This window comes from Ambystoma mexicanum, chromosome 6q (genome assembly GCF_040938575.1).
Source record: "Ambystoma mexicanum isolate Mex_15411 chromosome 6q, UKY_AmexF1_1, whole genome shotgun sequence".
In the NCBI taxonomy this organism is placed as follows: domain Eukaryota; kingdom Metazoa; phylum Chordata; class Amphibia; order Caudata; family Ambystomatidae; genus Ambystoma; species Ambystoma mexicanum.
Window position 1 is genome coordinate 149,951,277 of NC_090937.1, and position 27,684 is coordinate 149,978,960.

General features: G+C 41.9%; 1 protein-coding gene and 1 long non-coding RNA gene across 2 annotated transcripts in view; one reads left to right on the forward strand and one right to left on the reverse strand.

The window, feature by feature from the left end:
* Positions 1 to 27,684, reverse strand: part of MMRN1 (multimerin 1) — a 423,228-nt gene that overhangs the window by 115,515 nt on the left and 280,029 nt on the right. Inside the window, exon 3 of the mRNA XM_069630567.1 lies at positions 16,168 to 16,274. Within this exon, the coding sequence (XP_069486668.1) occupies positions 16,168 to 16,274 (107 nt within the window). The remainder of the gene's footprint in view (positions 1 to 16,167; positions 16,275 to 27,684) is intronic.
* Positions 1 to 27,684, forward strand: part of LOC138515825 (uncharacterized) — a 247,397-nt gene that overhangs the window by 83,864 nt on the left and 135,849 nt on the right. The window lies entirely within an intron of this gene.

The following is a 27,684-nucleotide window of genomic DNA, read 5'->3' on the forward strand; positions in this document are numbered from 1 at the left end:
AGTTTTCAAGATTGGAAGGCCAGCTGAGAAGAGTTCAGCTTGCAGTAGACCCTCTGCTTCAAAGTTCTGGAGTCTGGTTTTCTTGTGCAGAGTGTCCCGCCAATGTTCAGGTGATGAGTGAATCTGGAAGTCCTCCCACTAGGGCTTGCCATCTTTACTTATAGCAGAAATTGCATCACCAAAGTGGGTGTGTGCGTGGGCATAACTAAGCCTGCCCCTCACAACTTATCATTGGCCAAATTCTCCTCTCTCCCTTGATTGGGGGAAGGAAATGGAGTGTCATCGTGATGAGGTATGTTTATGGGTCAGAGAATCCTCCCCTTGTCACTTTGCACACAAATCTATTTTTGATTCAAATGCATATTTATCTATGTAATTTTTTTCTAATATTATATGTCCAGTTAACATATTTTCTGTAGCGCCAAACCATCCGATCCCTGTCTTTGTAAGATGTTGTGTCCACTTTTGACAGGATTCTGCCCTTTTCATCCAGAACACAATATCTATTTTTTTCCAGAATTTACACAAATGTGCGCAAGGAATATGGGCATCAGATGATGAAGTGTCAGATTTTTAACATACAGACATTTGGAGTAATACCCTATTTTCCGCTACTACACCCGGAACATACCACAGAGTCCTAGCACCTCTTAAAATGTGCACAGAAAAATCACAGGAATAATTATATTATTTGTATAATTTTGACAATGTTGTACTATGAATTATCCATCTTTTTAAAATTATGCTCTGGCCCAGATGGGTGTGGTTAAGTCCCAAAGCACATAGGGGAATTTCTGGTTTGTCCACTTCCTCCAAGCTCAGCTGGCTCACAGAGGCAGTGCCCCTCCCAGTTCCTTCCAAGAGGAAGCCATTTACGACCTCCTGATTTAGCAATTGCTTTGAGCCAAGGGAAGTTCATTGTTCTGTTTCCCTGCGGTCCCAGGTACCCCTCCCCTGATTCAATCAGAGAGGTGTGATCTCCTTTTGGTGGGGGCAGCAGAAGGCAGGCCAAGCCTGTGAATGCAGTTGCTGGGCAAGTTTCAACTCCTGTTGGGGGTAGTTGCCGGGCAGAATTCAATCCCTTTAAGCCAGGCTTCCGCCAAAGGTCACTTTTGTTCCAATTTTTCTTCATTCAAATCAAACTTACAATTTTTACACATGCAGCTAGAACGCTGATTCTAAGTTCAAAACTATGACATTTAAACAGTTGCAACATATGTGACACTCAAAAAAGTAGGTCACTCATTTATTTTAAACATTTCGATTTTAGTGGCTTTAAATCCAATTTCACTTGAGCTGCTGACATCCACAGCTCAGCCAGTTTTGTTATGAACATTATTTTAGGCTCTTAATCTTTCCAGATTTTGTATGCACACAAGACTTAATTCTACCAGACGTCTGCTGGTGTTCAGTAAGATTTTTGCCTATCTTGCAATGTTTGAAATAGGCATTTTGAGCTTGCATTCAGAGAAACAAAGGTGATTTCAAAGTGCTTTTTGAGCTAACAGGCACTGCTGTTTTTCCTTTGGCACCACGTTTCACTCATGGCGATTCTGGCCCATCACGCTCGCACTGGTGGGTGGCAGGTCAGGCGACCATTTTGGTATGCGCAAAAACTGTGCAGTTTTCCTGAATTCTGGTGCAAATGTGGGCTTTTCGGCCATCTTGGATTTTCTAAGCCCACAGCACCAAATGTTGCAGCATAATAACTAGAACGTGGGTCAATACACCTAACATTATCTAACTTCTCTGAATGGAACGTAGACTAGTGTGTGCAGTTCCCGAACTACTAACTGCATGAAGGCACGGGGGGATTGAGGCCCGGGAGGCACCCGTTCACTGAAGGAGACCCAAGGTGCATTTTGGGCACCAGGCGCATGTTACTAACGGCATGTAGAACTGTGTGCGAGTCAATAATTGGTGGAAACACGCTAATGTTAACACGCGAACTAATACCTTTTCATTTGGCAGATGCAGCTCACGGTTTCCAAGGCACCGCTGGGGGCCACAGACAAAACCGGACTCCAGACAAGCACTGAAGCTAAGTCTTTTACAGTGCTTTCTTGAACATACATTCTGTATTGTGTCACTGACTGCCTGGTGCTGGACCAGTACAAAGCCAGACTTTGGTGCACATGTGTTCCCTATTACTAGCAAATGCCATGTAGTGTGAGTGGGGCTTTCAAGGCAGCACCCATGCCCAATGTATAGTAAGCTCTAAGCTGTGAGTTAAGCAGAAACACTGCAGTGGAAATCCATGTTATTCAGTGAAATTGACACTGAAGTAAGTGTCAACTAATGATGATATTGCTGAAGTAAGCAATAATTGGTGCTAGCTTTTGAATCCGTGTCAAGAAGCTAAGCAGCCTCTTTTAACTCAGTGCAGCAAAACTGAGTATGATTCTCTAAGAGCTTTTCTGTGTGCATGCATGAATGTGTTGCTCTAAAGGTGTTTAGTGTGACCAACCAAGCATCAAGAGATCAGGAGCATGTCTTCCCCCAAGCCCCCTACCTATCCATAACTTCTACCTCAACCTCTAGCCGGTGATCCTACAACCCCGCACCCATCCGATCCGTGGACCCTAACCCTCTTTTCCGATGGTGGTTGCGGTGCCCTGTGTGCATTAAGTCCCAGGTGCCAAAACTGCTAAGGGGAGGAAGGAGTTTGTGCTACTTCTGCGCTGGATCAAGAGGCTACGACAGAGGGTAGAGAGGGGCAGTATTGAAGGCCCTATTTATTAGGAACAGTCACCCTTCCGAACAGGTCTAGGAGAGTGGGAAAATGTGTCAGAGTCAGTGTATAAAGCTGCTAGTGTAGCATTGTCATGAGGGGAGATTAAGGATCTTGTGATAACAAGAGGTGAACGTTGAGAGTGATAAGAGTCAAAATTGTCAGTGATGTAGGAAGACTTGTTGCAGAGGCATTGTGCATTCCAGAGGCCAAGTGTGATAGGAAGTAGTTGAGAAAAGCAGGTGTTGTGCTGTAGATGAGGGAGATAGATGAGGTTGTAGATCCTCGGAAGAACAGGAGCATTTTATTTGAGGGTTTTGGGTGCAGGGGGCAGGAGGAAGATCGGAAGGCTTAGACTGATACAGAAGCTACACCAAGTTGAGGTTGAAGGCTATGAGGGAAGGGCAGGGATAGAGTGAGTAGGAGGAATGCAGCAAAATGAAGACGCATAATGGAGGGTATAAAGCAAGTGAAGAAAATGAAGAAAGGGTGCAGCCCAAGAGAGAGGATGGGTAGGTGAATGAGGGGTGCTAAAGAAGGGAGTGGCCCCAAAAGTGGTACAGCTCTGGTGGGGGTCTGTTACTATGAAAAACAAGAAATACAAAGACTGTATAAAATGAATTCTAACCAAAATCCTAAATGTAATTCTTGTTCACACATTGGTATCAAAAGATATCCTGATTAAGTTGGCCTTTGGAAACCAAAGTATAAACTAAAGAAGTGAGAAGAAAGAGAGAAGGGGATAAGTTTGTATTTCAAATGAATTCTGCATTTTATTAACTAAAAAACTTTACTCTTTTCAAAATCTCAATCATGATGATTTGTAATCAAAAAACCTTATAGCACATTAATTTAGAGAAGCTGAACAGATTCATTCATAGTGATTTAAAGTTGAAGTCAAAAAGACTTCAGGCACAATAACTCAAAGGAATTTAACATTCAATAAAACTCAGAAAATGCAAGAACCCAAAATAAAATGAACATTCCCAATATTGAAGCACATAAATTGGTAGAACAAGTCACACAAGTCACACAAATTTTAACAAGCAATGAAAAGAGGTGAAACACATAAACTAATTGAACAAATCAAAAAAGTTTTGACAAGCAAAAAACAATAAGAAATAATAAATAAGTACACATTCACAATAATGTGAATTCACAGGTCTGCCTACGTAAAATTGCACAATTACTAGTGTCAAAGAAGGTCTAGAATGCTGTCACTTCAAGGAGCATAAAGTTCCATCTCGCATAGACCTAATTATGTTTCGGCGGCCACCTGTAAGACCGTCAATGTCAGAAAACGCCTTCCTCGGGGAAGAGTATGAAGTAGTGATCCCTACGGGGAAGCAGACAAACATGAAATTCTAAAAAACTGTAGGAGAGTAGAATTACTATATATACTACTGTGTAGATTATATTCGGTTAACAGGATAGTTAGACGTATTGTATGGTGAATCAATCTGACTACACAAAAATTCCTGACAGAAACCCACGTTGTGATGAGCAAGCGTGTTGCAGCACGGCAAAACAAATCGAGACCAGCCTTCATCTACAACATTGGCGAATTAACAAATTAGTCCATTCCTCACTCTTCCAGAAAGTAATCATAGTTTACACTTAGTGGGCAAACCGGAAAATGGAAAGGTGCCTACCTGGTTGCAAATTAACTGTCGTGCATCCATAGTGTGGTGAATTCTAAAATGGTGGAAAAGTCAAATGGTGCCCAGGATGTGGATAGTGCTGCTTGACTTTGTTCAATCTAGTTTAAATTAATAAATCTGCTGTTATTTATCGTACTAAAATCTCATAATTATTCAAACATAGCAAAGTAGAGAAATTATGTTGAAACCTCTTATTTGTCATGAAGTAGTCATAGGTGTATTCTCGGATAAGTGAGAAGAATTGTGATCGCTGAACAATTGTGGATCTCGCCATTAAGTAATGATAGGGTCAGAGCTGGTAGGTCACATGAAGAAATGAGAAACCTGTACGCAAAAGTGAAAAGATCACGTTTCTCTCTTAAATTGCTATGCCTGCAAATGTCAATCTATGCAGCATGCATGGTTTGAAGACCGCTGGAAAAAAAACGCAGAGGTCACGTGTGAAAATGAGAAGCCTGTGAGAGGAGGTGAAAATGTGAGAGTCACATTTCTCTCGTAGGTTGCTGGGACTGCAAATAACAGTCCATATCGCATGCCTGGTTAGGAGACTGTTAGGTGAAACGCTGAGTGACATATGATTAAATTCCACATGTTTAATCTTTGTAAATGTCATATGCTCATTAAACAATGTTACCCGGTTGTGCACTGCAGTAGAAATTAATTGCATGTGGCTATATAAACAGATTAAAAGAAACAGTAATGTGTGCTTACCCACGTTGCTTCACGAGAAGCAACGGAATGGAGCCGTGAAGCCGAACAAAACTGGCTGGTGGGGAAACTTGCTCGGATCGGTTGCTGTGCAAAAATGTTTCCTGTTTGGTGATGTGGCGGTTCGTGATTGGACCAGAGCGACACATCCTCTCCTTAGTCATGTACGCCGACATGTTGCTCAACGGCAGTAGAATCCGATTGGGCCACGAAGGCAAACCCTAATGCAGGAACGGTGTTCCGGTATTCTGATGTGTACCGCTTGGCTCGTTTGTCCCACGTACCTCAGGCCACAAGGACATTCAATGCAATAAACGACTTGTTTCGTTTTGCAATTTGTGAGGTATGGTAGAACCCATACCCGCTCTCCAATTTTGAATTCTTTCATCTTCTTGGTAAAGGAACATGCTGTGCATGTACCACAAGGGTAGTGTCCTTTCACAGATCGCAGGTCCCAGAGTCCTGTTTTGGGTAGCTGTTTCTGAAAGCTCGAATTTACCAGTTTCTCTCGGATGTTGGATGCTCTTTTGAGAGCAAAGCGAGGAGAAGGTTCCTCAAGCAAGTCTAATCTGCCAATGTCCCAGTGTTTAAGGATGGTTTTCTTTATCTGGAAGTTTTTTAATCCATGTGTAAGAACACAGGTCATCTTACTATTGTCAGGTAATTGCGTTCTTGTGATTTTAAAGAGTCACAGTCCGTAAAACGCGCTCGTTTTTGTGACCGGTTGATTAATTTCTGCGGGTAGCCTCTTTCTTTTAATCTAGTATCCAACTCATCTGCTTTATTGTAAAAATGCTGTATGTCGGCGCAATTTCTCCTTATACGCAAGTATTGCTCATATGGAAGGTTGTCCCGCAGGTGGCGAAGATGGTCGCTGGTGTAATGCAGTAATGTATTTCTGGCACTTTCTTTGCGGTGGAGACAACATTTAAGTCGACCATCATCATGTTTTATTTCAAGGTCCAAGAAAATTACATGTTTGTTAGAGTATTCTGGGGTGAATTGAATATTGCTGTCAATCTAGTTCAACCATACCAGAAAGGTCAGTGGTTCAGCTTCCAATCCTTCCCATATAAAAATAATGTCGTCAATATAGCGCTTCCAAATCATGATGGATTTGAAGAAAGGGTTGGCCTCGCAAAGAATATGTTCTGTCTCGAATTTGGCCATAAACAGAATGAGAGGAACAGGAAGAGGTGGATGGCTGACTGAGAAGAAGCAGGTGTAAATTCTGAGTTGGGCTAGAATGGGGTTACATGTAACATAATGACAGTTATCAGACCCAGCATAGAAAGATTTCTTGGTCCTTTGAGGTAACAAAGACTCTGTGGTGAATGAATAGTCAGATGGTGGAAGGACCACTCTCCATGGAAGGAGAAGTCAGGCAAAGGGTGAGGTTGGTAAGGTTTTGGCTTGAGCAGGTTGTCTGCCCCGTTCCAGTGCTAACAGGCCCAAAAAGGGAGCTGCACTTTTCTGCTTAGGCCTTTGGCTGCAGCCATAGGGAGACTGATTAAGGGAGGCTTTTTCACATGTCCCTCTGGGAGCTAGTCACAGTGTTCCAAATGGCTTCCACATTTGCAGACAGAGTCTGGTGTACTGTAGGCCAAGAGAATTACAGCCTGATTCATGGAATTGTTTGCGTGAAAAACGCAGATTTGCGTGCCTTTCTGCCCGAAAATCCCCATTCTTCAAACAGGGATTTTCGGGCAGAAAGGCGCGCAAATCTGCGTTTTTCACGCAAATAATTCCATGAATCAGGCTGCTTGTTTTTTGGCACAGGATCATCTGGCAAAGCTGGTTGAGGCCAAGGGAAATAATTTTTTTTATTGGAAAACATACCTCAAGACAATCATATGTCACTCTGGGAGACAGTCAACATGTTCCTGATGGTGTAGAGTCCTTTGTGTTGTAGACCCAGGGAGATTCATCTTGTAGGCAGGACCCTTCAGATGGTGCACAAGGTTCTCTGGCATAGATCAGGGTTGATACTATGGATCCATGCCACCCAATTAGAACTAGCAGGTCTATACCTTTCACAAGACTAGATTTGTCTGCACATTACACTGTAGTCGGCAATGAGTTGTAGTGCATGCACATGTGACAATGGACATTTAAGAGAAGGCGGGTAATCCCAATTTATATGGGGTGGGAGAGAAGCAAATCCCACCAACTCATTTACAAGAAGGACTTTCAACAAATGATGTGGAGAAGCAGGATATTAGAAATGTCCCGTCTCTCATCTCTACTGAGTTAGACAATGATAATGACCAATATCTGGATTACACTCCACGACATAGGAAACATTTGAAGACATCTTTATGGAGGACACCAATGCTACCAAAGAGGAAAATGTCACACAGAGAGATCATGCAGAGGGGGATAAGTTATTGCAAAGACTGCAGGGAGTCTCTGTACCTCTGTCCTCTATATGGTTGGGACAAAGGCACAGAGCACCCCAGCCAAGGTTCTCTATATGGGAGAATGGATGAGCAACCAAAACCTAAGCTCTCAGTAGGTGATGCAGGCAGGTTCTTAAGTACTGTGAGTCCCCAGAGCCCACAAAGGAGTGCCAATACACTATGTTAGGGGATAACACAGCTTCTTTATATAAAACAAGGTTGAGTAATATATTTACATATAAATAATAATACTGTGTACTCAGGCAGTTCTATTCAAAGAATGACAAATATGTACACTCACCCTGTTTGGACCTACGGGCATCTTTGTTGAATTCTGGTGATGGGAAGCCCACCAGCGGACCTTCCTCACCATTCAGCGACCCTGGACCTTCTCCGGTGGGTAAAGGTGGTCATTGATGATGGCAAGGATGTCTCTTGAAGTAGTCGTAGGCAGTTTGGAACTTTCACAGTGCCGGGCATCAAACAGCACTATGCCAGGGTACCTTCTCCGGTGGGAAAAGGTGGTCATTGATGATGGAAAGGATGTCTCTTGAAGTAGTCGTAGGCAGTTTGGAACTTTCACAGCTCCGGGCATCAAACAGCACTATGCCAGGGTACCCCCTCTTCTGGGCACTAGGCAGCAACAGCCTGCCAGGTGCCACGAACGCTCCTCCAGACCCGAGGTGATGCCAATGGACTTCCTCGACTCAAGATGTCTGGGAATTCCTCTTCAGGACTCACAAAGACCCCTTCGCCAGATGGCAAGCACACAGGACTGGTTTCGGGGGCACTTTGGATGAACAGTAGCAGGTTTCATGATGGTCCCTCATAGCTTGGGGAGAGGTCTCTTAATCAGGTCTTCTCTGGATCAGTCCTTGGAAGAACAAAGCAGCTTTTGGATTACACAAAGAAAATGCAGCAGCAGACTTCTCCTCCAGCTGGGCTTCAAGGAACAGCTTCTTCTTGCTTCAGCTTCAACTTAAGCTTCTGAACAAATTGGTGAGTGAGAGGTCCCCTGTTATAGACATTTGGTCCCCATTCGCTCAGGTTGAGCCAGGCTCAGTCAACCAATCACACAGAAGGGGATTCATGCAGGCAGGCACCCAATCAGACTCAGAGGCATTCAGGCCATTCACTCCACCCAGACACCCATAACAAAGAATGTGGATTGGGTTAAGAACCCAGCCTTTCTGCACACTACTCTGCATTCATGTCCGTTTCAGTCAGTGCTGGCTCAGGCATTGTGTCACACACATAAACCAGACACCCATAACACAGAATGTGTGTTCACTTCAGACTCCATTCACACAGGTCCCACCCCAAGGGTGTATCCACAACACACAGCCCCTGGGAAGGCTCCAGTCAGACTAACAGGAGGCATCCCCAGAACCATGTATGGTATTCCCACCCAATAGCCAGTTAGGAGGAAGGGACAGAGTCAGGGCTGCCAAGGACCTAGGAAACCAATGTAAAAGGCAATAGGTCACAGTGGTCATCTTGCCTTCTATCAGGAATCCATTGATTCCTATGGCAGGGCATGGATGTCCCAAAAATGGAGGACACTCAGAGCGACTGCCAAGTCAGCACGTGGCTGCCACTAGCCCATACCCTGCTCTGTGGGCAGCCCACATGTGCCATAAAACACACATAGGGGTTACAAGTTTGACCAAAAGGGAAACATGAAGAGCTGCACTGCCAGAGGTCCAGGCTGGACCTCAGTGGCAGATAACATAGAGAAAGCACACACAGTGAAGTGGTAGGACACAGACTAGGAATCCCTGCATTTCCAGCATCACAGTTATGGAAGGCACTGATGAAATCGCAGTGCTAAGCAGATGCCAAAAACGTATCCACCACTTCATTGTCCCATTAACCATTCACCTTGCAGATGTCGCAGCGCTAGTGAATGTCATAAACCTATGGCAACGCCACTATCATCACCAAACTCTCGACAAAGTGTTTACACAGTACACCAAGGAAACCTGAACATCGAGAGAAGCCAGACCCAATTTCAGCTCTCAATCATAATGCAAATCTATGTGCAATCAGTGCAAGTAGAGTATCATGAGGGAAAGATGGGACTAACTTGGCAACCTAATCAATGCAAACCCATATACGACAGCACCTTGCATGTGTTTCTGTTGATATATTGGGACACAAGCTGCAGCCCCACTCTGCCCCTCAGTCAATAGCCAGCATTCTGCATCCCCCCAAACGTCTATTTGCCTTACAATCACAGGCAAACACTACCAGTATCCTGCCAGTGTCAGCCCTCTGTCACTGAGACATTTCATGCTGCCCACAAATATCATAAATCATATGACGCAGTGTTCCTGCTCAATGCTAAACTAGTAGAAAGGTTGGGTATTGAACTCTGTAATGCTCATTTGTGGAAAGACAAGCATTTAGATGGCTGCAGTGAAGAATAGATCTGTGTTGGTAAAATTCCCAGTTAAGCATCCTTTTCCAGAACTGATGTACCTAAGTTGTACTAACCGGTTCTTGATGTAGTGAGGATAGAACTAGACTATAGCGAGAGGAGACAAGGGCATAAATAGATGCATGCCATTTGTCAACAGAACGCTTTCCTTATGGATAGATTGTATGGAAAAATAGACCAAGGTGCTCACCTCTGCTAGCTTGTGGTTGTGATGGTGGCAGAGCAGATTATTCCCCACCAATAGGAACTGGGCTTTATAGCAGCTGTCAATTGATCTAATGTCCTTGCTGCCATTAGGATTAGTCAATAAATGTATCCCTCTTCTTCATGCATTGACAAGTGTGCTGCAGAAAATATGCTGAAATTATATCTGCTCATATCGGGGCTGAAAAGCCCTGCACAAGGTTGGATGCACAAAAGCTTGCCGTACCATCAATGAAGGACATCACAGCTTGCCGTACCATCATTGAAGGACATTAGCGATGGCCTGCTTAAATTCTGCTGTACATATGCTGGGGCATGTATGTCTGGAGTGTGTGCATACTGCAGCAGAGACAGCTGAGTACTGCATTTAAATAACTCACACCAACTCACTGGCAGCTACTGGTTAATGCCTGTTCTCCTCTATAGTCATATGAGGAGGAACCCATCTGTTAGCCCATATGCTTTATCATTCTCTCAGGTCCTGCAACAGGAACTGTTGGGATTGTCTAGCATAAGTAGAAGCTGGCAACGAAGTTTCAGCTTAGCTCTCAAGTAAATACTGGTTGTAATTAACATTGAATTCCTATAACTGTAATTCCTCAAGCCACACATTAACTGACAGATAACCCCTTTGCAGTTTGATGTGTGTGAAGAGGACTCATACAATTTATTAGCTGTGCTGGATTCATGCATGTCTTTTCTTCTTTATTGAGATACAACAAATACAGCAGAAGCCCCAGTCATGGCTGCCCCTCCTCAGCTCTTCTCCGACATCCACCTCTCTCTTCATTCTTACAATAATGTTCTCTCCAAATGTTCTAGCTTCCATTGCAACCTTCATCCCATAGCGTCCAATTGACAGCTCTTGGACTCTGCATGCTAAATTAACTATTTACAACACCTATTCTAATGGGACTTCTGCACTGGGTAATACTACATCAAATCCCCATTCATAACACACCTCCTTGACTGGAATCAACAGTTTATTTCCACAGCCTCTGTTCTTTAATTGCACACATGTCTAATCCTTCTGTACCTTTGCCACCCTTTCATTGCTCTACACATCTCCATTTTCCAGTCTTACAGAATGTGCTTATTCCTCTGCCACCACCATCAACCTTGAATATGTCGACAGTTCTCTACTGCACATTCCTCCCAAATTGAACCCTCAAAAGGATTACTCTAGGCATATGTGTCTCCTTTACACAGTTTAACCTGTCACACCTCTCCTTGGGTCACAACCTGCTCCGTCACATCCTTTCCCTCATCTCGACCTCATCCATTGCAACCACGCCTGTCCTTTTTAACCATTCAGGACACAATTTCATGCTTGGCTTCCGACACCTCAGACTATCCAATGGTGACGTCCTCATGGCATCATGTGGCACAATCCTGTATTGAAGAACTCTTTACATGCACCCCACATTGTGGTAGCTATCCTGACAACATCCATCAGAGTGCCATGAAGTCGCGCCCCTGCTGCGTCGTTCCGCTTGGGGTAATACCTAGCAGTTGCTGCATGCCTTATACCATTCTCCACCCAAGACTCCAAGAACTCGCTAGAGATACATTGTGGACCATTATCCGAAATTCCCATTTGTGGAAAGCCCTCTCTGAAAAACACTGACTCCAAGAATTGTACTATCTTTCGTGCACTCATATTTCTCATCATGTGCACTTCTAGTCATTTAGACAATGCATCAATGACCACAACAATGTAGCTCCCTGAGTTCTCCTTATGCTCAGAAGACCCAATATACCCACTTCTACCACATCCCAGGCTGTCTCCGGGACCACAACCTAATTCATGGGTGGTTTCCTTATCTGCAACACTTTGTCACAAACACTACAACTCTCATGCGCCTTCATCTTTCTCTCGATATCCGCACCTACACCACTCCACCAATAATAGGCCCTAATAAGCCCCTTGTTATTACTCACACCAAACTGCACTTCATGGACAATCCCCATAACCACCTCTCTCATCCCCTCTGGCACCAGTGTGAATATTCAGATGCAACACTCACAAGGGGCGTGCACGTATGAGCTAAATAAATAATGCAGTAATGCCAAAAGAAACATGAAGGGTGATGTCACAATGCACGACGCGCGTATATTACACCTAAATTACACCTAGTGCACCACATGTCAGGGAGGAGGGTGCTGTGCAGGGAAGTACATGAGTGAAAATAAAGAGCTTATATGTTTTTTTAACACGTAGGTAACTAGCGATACTTAAGCACAGATGCCGTGATGAAAAGTGCACGTGCAGTAAAAAGTAAGAATCTGTATATTCTTTTTAAACGTAACTTAGAAGTGTAATGAGTTTAAGGATTAGGTATATTAATGAACAACAGTTTGCCCATAGTTTAGTAGGCCCAGGGCAGACTTGACATAAGCCATTTTTAGTTGTTTTAAAGGCCACAGCTCACAGGAGAATTGATGTTCTGCAGGCACTCACAGAAACACTAGATCAGCTTGCCAAGGGTGCGACTCCAGGAAGCCCACAGTAGCTAATTAATGGTTGCAGAAGGAAAGGTTTCTCAATGGGAAGAGAATTGCAGCTAAATGCCAGGTGCAGTCCCACGCGATAATTTGAAGGACATTGGGCTGGGTAGCAAGGGCCACCGCAGCTATTACAGTAGCAAAAGAGAATTAAATAGGAGAAAATCAGTTTCACCAACAGTAACCTGCATGGTTTTTCTACCTAGAGATGGCACGATGCAAGAGAGGAGATGGGGATCGAACAGAGAGGCTGGGAGCCCGGTAGCACCCTAACTATGTTGTTGTAAAAAGTACATTTCTGCTGCGCCGTAGTGTGTGTGTTCCCGCTACCCCTCTGCTTCTCCTTGGTCCTGCTTGTTGTGTGTCCTGCCCTCTCTCCCACCCCTGTGATCCTACTATCTGGCAGCCCGTTGTGGGTTAATGTTGTGGCCTTCAGCTCCATTTCCACTTCTGTGGTTCTGGGGTGAGCCTGGGAGAGGCTGAGTGCTCTGCAGCACTGTAAGTTGTTTTAAAAAGTAAATTCCTGCTGCACCAAAGCATGAGTGTTCCCGCTCCCCCTCCCCTTATCCTTGTTCCTGCTTGTTGTGTGTCGTGCCCTCCCACCTGCACTCTTACTGGCTGCCTGGCCCTTTTTAGCGGCCACCCTCGGCAGCCCCCTCGGTGAAGGACCTGAGGCTAAAGGCAGCTCCAGCAGTCTCTGCAGGTGTCCGCCATGGTAGAGTGAGACCTGCAGTCATCAACCAACTTTCCAGGTAAGCTGAATCTGGGTGTTTTGCCTTGTTCTGTGTTAAAAACTCAGCATTTTTCCCCCTTCTAGGAAAGTTGAATCTGGGGGTTTTGCACTGTGCTCTGTTCAAAAACTGAGCATTTTTCCCCCTTCTAGGAAAGTTGAATCCAGGTATTTTGCATTCTGGTAACTGCAGTGATGTCACTGGGTCTCATTAGGCTACCTCCCACCCTAGATCCACACGCAAGGTGTGCAGTTCACTGTTGCATGCTACTTGTTCTGCCCCTGTGTCTTCCTTTGTTGTGACCCTGCCCCCCCCACTGTGCATCCCGAGTTGTGTGCCATAGGGCTGTGTGTCTCTCTCTCTTCCGTCAGGCCCTTTCCCCCATCCTCAATGGCACTGTCTTGGTCCAGGGTCCTCAGCCCAATCTCCTCCTTTTCAATAGGCATTTCCCATGTCTTATCAACTTCCTTCCTTCTCCTGATATGCCTACCTACACCCCTGACTGCCACCCACCATCCGGCCCATGAAGCATGTGTCAGTGGAGGCTTTCACCACTACTTTCTCACCTCCTCCTATGTCTGCAACTGACACACACTCTGACACAGCCCTCTCTACACTGCATCTCTCTATCACTAACACCCTTGATGTCCTTGCCCCTGTCATGAGGATCCGTTTGAAGCCCACCTCCAATTGCAACTCTTGGTATGACTCCAACTTCCCCACCCTGAAACACAAGTGAGGGTGGCCGAGAGGAAGTGGAGGGCATCAGGCACATCCTCTGACAAACTGGGCTGTCACTTGCTCCAAAGGCAATACAGATTCTCTGTCCTGTCTAAGAGAGCCTACATCCAAGCCTGTGTATCTGAAGGCTCTATTAACAATGCCGGACTCTTCAAAATCTGCAAGTAGCTGGCCAATCCTACTGCAGCCTCCACCTCTCCTGTTCCCTCCCAGCCCCTCTGCACGGCACTGGTTTCTCACTTCACCACTAAAACTATTGACATCCTGCCTCTATCGCCTCTTTCTCTCTGTCTACCTCTATCAGCACCTCCCCTGCCACCTCTCCCTGTCCTCCATTCTCCTCTTCACCCAGGTTCACTCCTGATGATGTTTCTAGACCAATCTATGAAAGTATCGTCCAAGCAGATACTCCCATGGTCCTCTAGAATTTAAAATCCTGATCTGCCAATATCCATCCTCATAAGTCATTGCATATGCAATATTCCCTTAGTTCTGCTCAATTTGTGCAACAACCTATATGTGCAGTTTATTTTCCCATAAAATCTTCGGAATGTGTATTTGATGCTCTTTGGTTGGCCATCGTAAAGTCAGAAAGAAGAAAACCACAGCAAAGATGGCTTTTCAATGATCCCCCAGAGAGCATCATTAATGCACTGTGAAGATTTTAAGGTAAAGGAATCTACACATATAGTCTGTTGCTATAATTTTGTCAAGCAAACAGTTTTGCAAACAGTATAGAACAGAACACCTCTTTGTAGGTTGCACACAACAAATTTAGAAATCACACATGCAAGTCGCCGGACTCAACAATCATCTTATCTATGCATATACACAACAAACTGGGTTAACAGGTCCACTCAACACACACCTCTCTTTGAACAAAGAACTACAAACTGGGAATAAATGGCAGAAAAAACAATCCACAACACCAGAACAGGGCATGAAACCCAATGAGACAATGGAGAGCAACCTCCAGGCATATGACTAACAACATGTAAATGAATGCCCATCCTTGTCTCCAGTCTTATGAAGCAGGTTGAAGGCTCAATTTACAGATGACGCTGGTGTACAAAAGTGTGAATGTTTTATTCTTTGGTGTTTGAATTAGTTGATTTGAACCCCTAAACTTACACTAAGACAAGGAGACAACCACTGGCCACCTCACCCTAGCTAGCTCAGCCCCATCTGATACTCATTTGGAATACTCACCCCAAAATTCTTCAAGCTCTCTTGCAAATTGCACACACCAACATACGGTTGCACAGTCGTCCATTGAACAAATATATTTGTCCTAGTGCATTCCGTTCAACATTGCACTTGAGAAAAGTTTATACAACTAGACCCCATGAAGATAACCACAGAAACCCCCAGATAGGTGTCCTTCAACAGGTCTTTCCTGTAGGTATAACTTCATTGTTTACAATATTGGGATCAATGCATTTAAATCAATCAAATTCGATTTCATGCAAACAATTGTTTATGAATTGGAAAATATTTTTTTTTATGCTGTACATTTGTAGGTCTTGACAAAGGGCTGGTCTTTATCAAAGCGCAGCAGGTGATTCAACCTGTTTGCCTAGAGACAATGCAATCCTGCTTGCAACACCCATAAGGACTGTTGTCTTAAGGAGGAATTTGAACCTTCTTAACAAAAGAGAGACAACACTTATTTCAAGGAAGTGGGACCTTTTATGGTGAAATGCAAAGATTGGATTGGCTCCAGGAACCACTCTAACTACATTCGAGTCATGGGTGCTCCATACCATACCTTGGACAAATCCAACTTAGTGAGGGAACTTCCAAAATTATCCCTTAACTCTTGGGGTAAAGAACTGCTAAAGAGAAAAAGGAAGACAGAGGTTCTGGCTATTGAGACGTGATGGGGACAAAATAATTTTAAGCACAGAGGTTTATATGCCACAACATTGTCATAAAGGCATGATAGCAAATAATAACCAAAATCTATGTATCTGTTGACTGGTTATACTTTTTAATGACATACTAGTTTGTTCTTGATAATACTTGTGCATAAAGTTTAATTACAGACCTGTAATTTGGCATTTTTCACCACTGTACCCAGGACAGCACTTCCATTCCAACGAAGTTACAATTTTATGTTTAATTCTGTACGTTGGCCGAGTCACCATTTGATATCTAAAGAAAAACAATGAGAAAGTTCATGAATTTCATGCCTAAATTATAGGCAAGTTTTAAAAGAAATTTCATTCCTTACTTTGCATTGCCCTATCAGAAGGGTTAGCAATCACAGTTCTGAAAAAAGTATTCTGTTTAAAACAGTAAAATAAATATATATAATACCATGCGCACTCCACGCCAGAAGGCACTAACGACTTGGCACAGGGTGGAACAAACTGCATGCTGATGGCTTACCAGCATCGGAGGGTGAAGGGGATTGCTTCTACTGAGGTAAGTCCTAACCCACCAGGTTTTTTTTTTACACATTTAGCCTTCTAATGGTAACTGTCTTTTGAGCTCATTCTTTATCCATAATTCATGGAACTTTGATATGTAAGGAGCAAACACAGCTTTAAGCAGACAAACCTCCTGTCTTCACATTACCTGGGCTTATTATCAATGACATCACAAGTGGATTGCAAAAATACTCGCAGGGATCAGGCCATTCCTCTGTTCAGCGAAACACAGTCTATCACCAGTAACCTTAAAGAAAAAGGAACTGGCCAGGAAGTCTTAGTGAACAATTAACTGTAAAATTACTGAGAGAACTGGAGAAATTGCAGAAAAAGGAAATTAGCAAGTGGTGGGAAGAAGATTCACTTCAGAACTATATGGATTTGAGCAGGATTCCCAGAGGCTTACGCATTTTAACGGCACCATCATTTGAAGATCAGGATTCCGGCTATGTTACAGGAGTGGGGAGAATCCAGCAATACACGTTCTGTTACCTTTTTGAACATTCTAATAAAATATGCACAAACAGACAGGCTCAAAACATTTCAAAAAATTGAGGAAACTGAAGAAAAATTGTTGTCAATTACCCAGAGTGAGGAAGGTCGACAGATCCGAATCAACATGGAAAAGGGGTGTAAAATCTTTGAGGACGACATCAAATTAAGGAAACAGTGGAAATGTATCCGCGACAAAAATAACCATGAAAAAGGCAGGGTATTTACATTTGCCCAAAGATGTGACAATCTCTGCCAAAAATTGACCAGAAATGACCCGACACTTGCAAGACCAGCACCGTCAGAACCATCATCCTCTGAAGTGGATACAACAGAAAGTGAAAGTCAACATCTACTGAGAAAACTGATTTTTTTTAGAGATGAGGCTGTTAGGGATAGACGGTCAAAACAACAGCAACAAAAAAGCCAGATGCAGAGGTCCGGGCAAAACAATGGGCCAACGTGGAAGAAAAAGACAAGGCGGGGCCAACGTCGCAGGTGCATCAGAGACAGAGAGATCCGAGAAGGCAACTCACTCTGGGATCAAGAAATTATAAAAACATATATGGCACTCCCTGACACATCAATAGTCTATCTTTCATCTCATTCCTTTTCCTGTGAAGAACTGACAATTTTGAAATCAGGCCTCAACCTTTGCCCCATGACATCCTATGACTATGCTGAAAAAATAATAGATCTTGACAAATATATGCGAAAAGTAAGAATCAAAACGTTTTTTGTTCTGAATCCACCTAAGCCTAAACTCAAAGATCCACTAGTAGGACGCACATTGGTGCCCATTGCTGACATGCAAGTTCTCACAGATCTCATTAATTTAGAACACAAATGTCTTCCCAATCAAGAGATTAATGAACATGAAAGGAACATGCTGGATATTCATACAGATTGGCCGGAGACAAGATAATTTAAGTCCAAGTCTATATTGAACCCCATGTTTAACCCATGGGGACATATTGAAGCCTTCCAGGATTTGGTTATTAACGACTTGAAGGAGATCAGGTAAAAGAATTTACATACTAAACACAATCTGAGTAAAGCACAACAAAGCACTTTGAAAAGGCTAAACTCTCTTGCTGACTGTATTATCAAACCCTCAGATAAGGGAACTAAAGTGGTTATAATGAATCAACTGCACTATATTTCCGAGGCTGAAACACAATTGAATGACAAAGCATGTTATGCCAAATTACAGACCAATCCATCTGAAGACATGAATTCCAAACTTTCCCCACTTTTAGAAGTACGGCAAACCAAAGGTATTTTGGATGAGGACATGTGTAAATTTCTTCAGCCCAGATTTCCGATAACACCTACCATTTATTTTCTACCAAAGCTACATAAGAGCACCAAAAATTACCTGGGAGACCAATTGTAACTCTCTGCTGTGCTCTTCTTGAAAATACATCGAAACTGGTAGACGAAACCTTGGTCTCTTTTGTTACATCTCTTCCTTCTTATTTGAGAGATAACAAGGATTTCTTAAATAAAATTATTGGCATACCATGGGAAGATAATTTCTTATTGGCAACACTCGATGTAATGTCACTTGACACATCTATTAGACATGATAATGGCTTACTTGCATGTAAACATTTTTACACGCAAGATCCATTAATTTTTTGCAATACAGCACCATGATTCTGGAGATGATTTCTCTTTGTTTGACCAATACTATCTTTATGTTCAAAACAAATTTTGTATCCAATTGCAGGGCACAGCGATGGGGACCATGTTTGCGTCCCATACGCAAACCTGACAATGGGATGGTGGGAGCAATTTGTGGTGTGGTGTCCAGAGAATTATATCCATACAGCCAAGATAGCCCTTTGGCTTAGTTACAGATGATTCATTATTTGGGATGGCACTGCCACTGAATGGTTAGACTTTTTCAACATTCTTAACACCAATGAATTAAATCTTCAATTTACCGAAATCCACAACAAGGTTGCTATCACATTTCTGGGTATTCTTGTTATACGCAGAAATGTGGCACAGGGTGAACTTATGACAGCACTACACCGTAAACCTACCAGCTCCAACATCCCATTACATGATACCAGCAATCGCCCCACGTCTTTGAAATGGAGCATACCATATGGGGAATGTATCCGTATTAGGAGGAATTGCTCCAATATGCAAAACACTTTGACAAAGAATGGGCCTGCATGGCTATCAGATTCTTGAATCGTGGCTATCCGAAGAAAATTCTTGAGAGGGCCTACATCAAACCTAGAGAGAAAGATTGTACCTCTCTCCTTTTATCTAATCCCACAGTGAAATCTGAGGAGGACGGTAAGGACACACACCTAATCCTAATTTATGGAAATGGGTCTAAAGACATTTGCCGTATTGTCAATAAACATTGGAATGTGGTAAAATCGGATCATGATTTGAGGGATACTTGGGTGATAAAATTAACATAACGTTTAGGAAATCCCCTTCTTTGAAAGACAATTTAGTATCCAGCTTTATGAAGCCGATTGTTGAAACACGTAGCCAATGTTGGCTAAATACCAATACATTGGGCTTTTTCAAATGCAAGAAATGTAAAGCATGTCGACATGCCATTAACACTGCTAGCTATACACATCATATTTTAGCTTCAGATACCAAAATAACATCCAGGATCACATGTAATACCACAAACGTGGTCTGTGTAATCATCTGTCCATGTGATAAATGGGACGTAGGTAGTACCATTGGTGAACTGAAACTGAGGGTGTTGGAACACATGAGAGCTATCAAAAACTTGGACCCATCCTACCCAATGGGGGTACATTTTAGTGCTGAGCATGCCAGCAAACTAGATGGGTTTGGCTACTTTGGCATCTGTTCAGTACCTGAATATCCTAGGGGAGGTGATCGTGAACTTACTTTGAGACAACTGGAGACCAACTACATCCTGGACCTCGAAACCAAGAGTCCAAAAGGACACATATTTGGATGAGGAACTTTATACCTTTTTGGGTACCTGATTTTAGGTATACATGTTATCCACCTCTCCATGTTTTCTTGATATTCTCTTCTTTTGTTGTATAGGTGGCATTGTCACGCTTATTTGTTTATTTAATTAACTAATTATTGATATAGTTTATACAGGTTTGTAGGTCTGTTCTATGGTGGGTTTCTTTTTTAACTCTTAGCAAAATTTACACATAAGTCTCCATAGAACACTGTACTGTCTGGCTTGGGGCCTAGCTTTTCGGACAATATGAAGGTTTGCAATGGCCAGAAGACATCTAGTCAGCCACATACAACGGGCCATAAATTTAAATTCTTTTTTTGCTTATCTAGCATGTTTTTACCTGCCCTTCCCTCTTTTTATAATATGTTAATGCATTTCTTTGGAGTGCTATTCATCCTGTATGTATATTGGTTTTTTAACAAGTTCATACTATAGGTATGTCATTTTGATATGCAGAGTCCACAAATCGAGGTTCATTTTTTTGTGTGCATGAGCACTTTATTATCATTGCACTTAGCACTTTATGGTTGCTTATTTGCACATATGACATACACTTAGCACTTTGCTAAATATTGCATTTTTTCCACAAATGTGCATTTTTGCACGTAGTAACAATTTTACTGCCTTTTGAACATCCAAGTGGCATTCTGAAATGCTATTTGCAATAAAAACTGCATACAAACATAAATCCATTCTACATTCAGAATTTGATTGCTAAAGCACTAGTCATCTCATATCATAGTTAACTTGTATTAAATTATTTACCTGTTATTATATTTAGGGATAGTGTTTGAGGTTACATGCAACCCATTTGGGTTTTATTATTAAACATAGCTTGCTGGTTAAATCTGCATTTGCACACACAAGGTGGTCAGACAGAACAATGGAAAAGCATTGCATATGTTCCATCAGTGGCAATGCGCAGCTCACACTTTTTGCCTATTAGCAGTTTACGGCCAGGATTTGACAAAATGATTAGTGGTATAGTAACCAGTAACCTGGCCACACTGACAGCATTTTATTGGTTGCCTAGAAGTCAGAATGGTTCTTGTGAAAATGCTGAATGCTTTATTTACGAGCTGTGGTTTATTGTGCTGAAAAAATGTGCAATATATATATATATATATATATGTGTTTTTTTTGTGTAATGATTTCACTCAGATTTAATTTTATGCAATGTTTACCCATGTGCTGACTTCTGTTGCCAACACTTTGTGGACGTGATGTAACTTTCAAAAAAACTGTGGCTGTTCTATGTAAACATGCATTATTGCAACATGTCCGCACCTTTTGTACACGATTATTGCCCCAATGTTTAAACCATTTTGAAGACATTCTGGCAGCCAGATCATAGAGAATTAGGCAGATGTATTAGTCCTTTGTTTGTGTTACAACCTTTCAATGTGAACAAGTGGTTTGTTACAAATAAAAAATGCATCGTTGTTTTTTGCAAATATATATATACTAGGAAATCGGGGGTTCAACAACTGTTTATTCTATGGACTAAGCCAGCACTATGTACTGTTACTGTCTGCATCTTCTTCAAATAATCAGAAGTATGACACGTGTACTAGACAAATTATATGCATCAAGTATGAACAGGGAAGTTTACCATATGTCCACCACGTAGGAAAACCGACAATCATTTTTCCAATTCTGCCAATTGGCTGTGTATAGATCAACCAAAATTGATTAAGAGTAATTGCATTTAGCACTTTACCATCATAATAATGATTATGGTAGCTATAATATTCATCCACTAAGCATTTTATGAAAACAATTGATGTATTTTATAATAATTGCACTATGCAATTTATTGTGGAAATAATAATCGTGGCTGCTAAAATTTCCATGCACTAAGCACTTTAAAATGAAGTAATTCTAAAGAATGTTGAATTTTTGAGTAATTGAGGGACAATTTCTAGCTATATGGAACATGGTGGGAATTTTTGAGTAACTTCCTACATGATGTTGTGTTTAGGTACAGGGTTCTTGCACCCATGATTATATGCCCCTAGATGCATGTAAACCATCACAAAATGGCCGCCATGTTTTCTATACCTTACATTGCACATAATGATTCATGTTGCAAATTAGTGAAAGAGAAAAGAGACAACTGTGGAGATTAGACCATAGAGATGAGGTGTTTGTATATGTATCACCATTGGGTGTTGTGCATTTTTGTATGTGAACAAGCAGCGAGGACGCCGCGAAAGGCGTCGTACTATGGTTCTCTCGTTTGTACTTTTAAATAGTGAAGAAATCAATAAACTGGACATTATGAGGAACTGACTTTTGTCTGGAAGGTTTCTGTATTGGGGGAAGCCATAATTGTTGACGGCTGATCGGGTGGAGTGCATACCCTCTAGGGTTACTATCGCTTAGTTTCCCTTTTGCAAAATATATTACATGGCGTGCAGTAGCGGCCATGTAGTTATGGTTAAGTTGGTAACCCATAGGAAGAACACTTTTTGGGTGGCTTATAACTTTGCTCCCCCTGGACGAATCCTCACCAAACTTTGCAAAAAAAAGTATATGGCCCACTCTGATTTTTGAGGTTTGGTCAAGGGGCAGGCAAAGTTATAGGGGGGGTCCAAAAATGTATTTTTTTCCCATAGACATGATGGATAAACAATTCCGTCACGCCTACAGCCCAAACCGCTGGACGGATTTTCAACAAATTTGTGGCAGGAGCGGCGGCTTGGTCCCTAAAGTGTGCTTTTGTTAATTTGGTGTAAATCCGTCCAGTTGTTTTTTTTTTTAAATGACCAAAACGTAAGGCAAAAAAAACTGTTATAGCTATGTCTGCGCAGACTCACTTCCTTGTTCGGTCCGTGGACTGGCATCTGATTGGCCAGAAAAATGAGCTGACTTCTGCGAACATCAGGACGCGGCCACTGATTGGGTGGTGAGAAAATGTGAAATGCGTCGATTTTCCTGAACCGCCCTGCATCTTGGATTTGCAGACTTTTTTGATGTCATCAATGACATTTGTGATGTCATCTTTAATGTCCTGGGTGTTAGTCTTAGCAGTGCATTTTGGTGGCGCGAGTTATGGTTGCTTAACTTACCATAAATGGCGAATTTCTGAGGTTTTTCGGTTTTACCTGTAACCATAACGTCCCTGTAACCATGTTTTTCCATTGAATTTCATAGGTTTTTATTAGTGCAACTTAACCATAACGTCCCCTTAACTACGTTCTTTGATTGAATATATAATATATATATATATATTTTTTTTTTTTCACTGAACTAACTTTGTTAAAGGGACATTATGGTTAAGTTGCACTAATATGAACCTATGAAATTCAATGAAAAAACATTGTTAAAGGGACTTTATGGTTACATTTCTCAGTAAAGTACATAGAATCAATAAGATTTTCCAACATTTCCATTAGCATTTTGTGTTATGCTAATGGGAATAATGTGGCATTCATCCCCATTTCCAGAAACTGGAACAGGAGATAATGGCACGGCAGCCCATGCTATAAGCTCAAGTGAACCAGGGGCGGATAACAAGGGCTCTAGACCATTGTCCGCTGTTGCAGCCCCTGCAATGGGGGATGGAGGCCATTAGGCCCCCGGGTTGCCAAAGTGGTAACCCGGGTGCTAAAAAAAAGTATAATACTTCCTACAGCGTGGTGTGCACAGAGTCCCGCTGTAGGAAGCAAAATCGTTTTCCAAGATGGCCACCATGGAATGGGAAGAATGGACTCCGTACAGATCCCCTCTTTGCTTTCCATGGTGGCCTGCAGAAAGCAAAACGAGAACCATATGCCCATATTAAGCTTCCACACACCAACTGCTACATAACAATCTTTTACAAAACCTTTCGATCTACATTTCCCTTATTTATCAAAATAATTGTACACAATCCTCCTATAAATGCACATATGCATTATGCAGTGAGAGAAGTGCATAAATAAAAGGGGCAGTACAGATGGACAAGTGATCATGACAATCCAGGAAGGAAATGCCAAGGTATGCCAAGGTGGGACACCACTGGGTAATTACTGGAGCAGCGGAGCCTCAAGGGTGGGATGCATCTTAACCATAACATCCCTTTAACACACTTTTTTCATGGTGTTTCCTTCCTGTATATAAGTTATTAATAATTCCTCTTTTCACATGTATGAACAAACTAAATTATATTGCAGGGTTTAGTAGGCTGTTGCTTTTAGTACACTAGGAAGTCTGCTGTTTTTCATATTGTATACCATATGGTTCAAAATTGTTGCACTCTACCTAACTGAATACATTTTAGAATTTGAATATACTTGTAACAACTAAGTAGCCTATATTGGGCTTTTATTCTGAAATCGATGGTCTGAATTTGTGTATGATATACATGTTGGCTCATTCTTGTATTGCCGGCTTGGGAACGTCAACTCCCTTGAGAATTTGTAGTTCCATTTTCCATTTAAATCTTTGCCTGGTGCATCAGCGCGGCACGTCGGGGTGGTGCCAGTATGTGAAACTCCACGCAGGTCGCACTGGACTTGCTTTCTGATCGCATTGTGTTTTCAATCTTACCTGTTTCAGCTAACCATTCCATTCTAAGGTAATTCATTCTGTCCTTGGAATTGAATTTTCATAATTACATGTGACAGTGAGATTGTTGCCTCAGCGGTCAGTAAATTTGTGTGCAGTTGCTGAAAGCTTATTAGCACTGTACACATAGTACTATTCTACTTGAGATATAGTATTAAGGGTATTGCAACATTTGTCTGTAAACGCCTCTCATAAAATAATTTAAACTAGAGAAAATACTGCTACAAGAAATTAAAATCTCCCTCCTTAGTACACGTTCTCTCGATAAATCTGCTGTAGATGTACGTGACTACATCCTGGACATTCAGGTATATGTCATGTGCATCATAGAGTCATGGCTGCGGGACTCTTGTGGTCCAACATTGATTTGGCCACTCCAGATGGCTTCACGTTTTTGGGCAAAACAGAGAAATAGGTAGGGGCGGAGGAGTGGCAATTATAGTTAGGCGTGAGTTAGCCTTTTTTTAGAGACCTATTTCTTGTGAGGGTTGTGAAATTATGTGCATAAAAACAACCCCTACACCCAATAACTGTTTGAATATTATTTTGTTATATCGTCCCCCCATGACAATGCCGACTTTTAAAGAGGAAATGTCACATATTGTAGCCAATATGAATAAACCAAATAGTTCTATGATTGCTTTGGGAGACTTTAATAGGCACGTCGGGAAGGAGTCAGGTCTGGATGCCTTGAACCTGGAACAATTGTTACAGAACAATCAATTTATGGTTTTGAACAAAAAACCAACTCATAAACAGGGTAACATCCTGGATTGGGGTACGGTTAGGAACCTACCTGTCACTACTTTGTCCATAGAACCTTGTATCTGATCTGATCACTTCTTTGTTAGTTTTGACCAACAACTTTCTACCCTCCTTATACATAGGAAAAATGCTATTATGAAAGTCACCAGTAGGAAACTAAATAACATCAAGGCAACTGATATGGAATGCTGCCTTAATAAACGTGTGGCTACTACGACTGATGAACACTGTCCCGATTCATTAGCAATGGAATATGGACAGAGTCTTAGCATTTTATTGGACAAGATAGCCCCTCTTAAACTTAAGACTGTTAGAGAAAAATCCAATAGACAAAAATGGTACACAGTTAATTTGGCTACATGTAAGCAGATAAAAAGGAAAGCAGAAAGAAACTGGGTAAAGTTGCAGACACAAGAGTCTAATAGTAAGTGGAAAGAATTAGATAAAATATACCGGAAATACATTTTTAAAGCAAAACAGGAATATTTTAACACACAAATACTGAATGAAAAGAATGAGACAAAGACATTTTTGGAAGTTCTGGAGAACCTTGAAAAAGCACAGGTTCAAATAAAAAAGATGGATCCTACACAAGGGGATTGTGAGAAAGTCCAAGGAGCTTTCTCTGATAAAATTAAGACAGTCCAAGCTAGTATTCCACATTTGCCTTTAAAACCATTATGAATAATGCGGTAGAGAAGGTTCTTTGAACAATACATCTTACCACTTGTTTGGAGGACATTATTCCCGTAAGAATTGTCCTAGAACATTTGACCAATGGGACATTTTCATTCCCTTTTTACTGTGTTTTGCTAATACCACATTTGTTAATAATTATGTGCCAGCCCTAGTGAAGAAGGTGACTGTTACTCCCCTGATAAATAAAACCTGGGCAGGACAAAAACAATTGCAATCATTTAAGATCCATAACAAATTAACGTTTTTTATCGAAGATGGTAGCTAAATTAGCAACTATTCAGCTTCAAGAATATGTAGAAAGCCAGGAAATTCTACATCCTAAGCAATCAGGCTTTAGATCCTACGTCACAGAGGCCGCCCTCCTGGTTCTACAGTCAGAAATGCTCGATAATCAGGAAAAACTATTAACTGAACTTGCAGATTATGGAGGGTGCTCTAGTGGAGCCATTAATTGGGTTAGGTCCTTTCTTTTTGATAGGAAGTCAAGAATAGTTTGGGGTGATGGATGCTCTATTTCTGAGCTAATTAAGTGTGGTGTTCCGCAGGAAGCATGTCTCTCCCCGATTCTATTCAATATATTTTGTCGCACCCTATGTGACGTCTTGGATGCATTAGGTGTGCAATTTTCAAACTATGCCGATGACACCCAGCTCATCATCGAATTGAGCGGGGAAAATGAAAAAGATTTGGGGAATATAGAAAAAGTGTACGATGCCATATAAGTTTGGATGATAACAAATTGCCTCTGTCTAAATGCTAACAAGACAGAGTTCATTATTGTTGGTTCGACACAGACAAGTGCTAAACTCTCAAATTTGTATGAGGGCCTTACTATTGAAGGTAGTCATGTTAAAGTGTTCTCCAAAGTGAAGACCCTGGGAATGATTCTTGAATCCTCCCTGGGTGCTGAAACCCATGTAAGTAATAGTAGTCCAGAATGACTAGTGAAGCCTTATGCATTAGCATCAAACTACATAGAACTGTTGAGAGCTATTATTATGGCAAGGTTGGACTATTGCAGTGCTTTACTTGCTGGAGCTGGTAAGGGATGTGTAAAAAGACTCCAGATAATCCAGAATTACGCAGTGCGGATCATTACGGGCACCAGGAGACAGGACCCAGTATCCATACACAGAAGAGAGCTTCACTGGCTTCCATTAGAGTCTAGAATATGTTTCAAATTAAATACCATTGTACATAGGTGCCTGTATGGAAAAGCACCTCAATACCTCAAGGTAAGATTGGTTCTGGAAAACATTACCAAAGTTACTTGGTCAAGGACTCGATTCGTCCAACTCAGCCAAGATGCAAATGAGTTTGAGGTAACGGACGTTCCTTTCCCTCACAGGCAGGGGCGATGTGGAGTAAACTCCCTGTGGAGATGCACCTTGAAGAAAACAATTCCATCTTTAGGAAAAGCCTCAAGAAACTGCTGTTTCTTTAGATTATAATATGTTGGTCTATCTGTTTTTCTGTTTCCGTGTTGGTGCCCTAATGCCTGCAGGCTCCAGCACAATATAAACAAATAAACATAAACAACATAAGCATAAACTATGAAGCTCCTTTAAGAAACATACTTTTTGCAACAAGCAGCAGCACGGATGGGTAAGTGGTCATGAGAACCCAGGAGGGAAATACC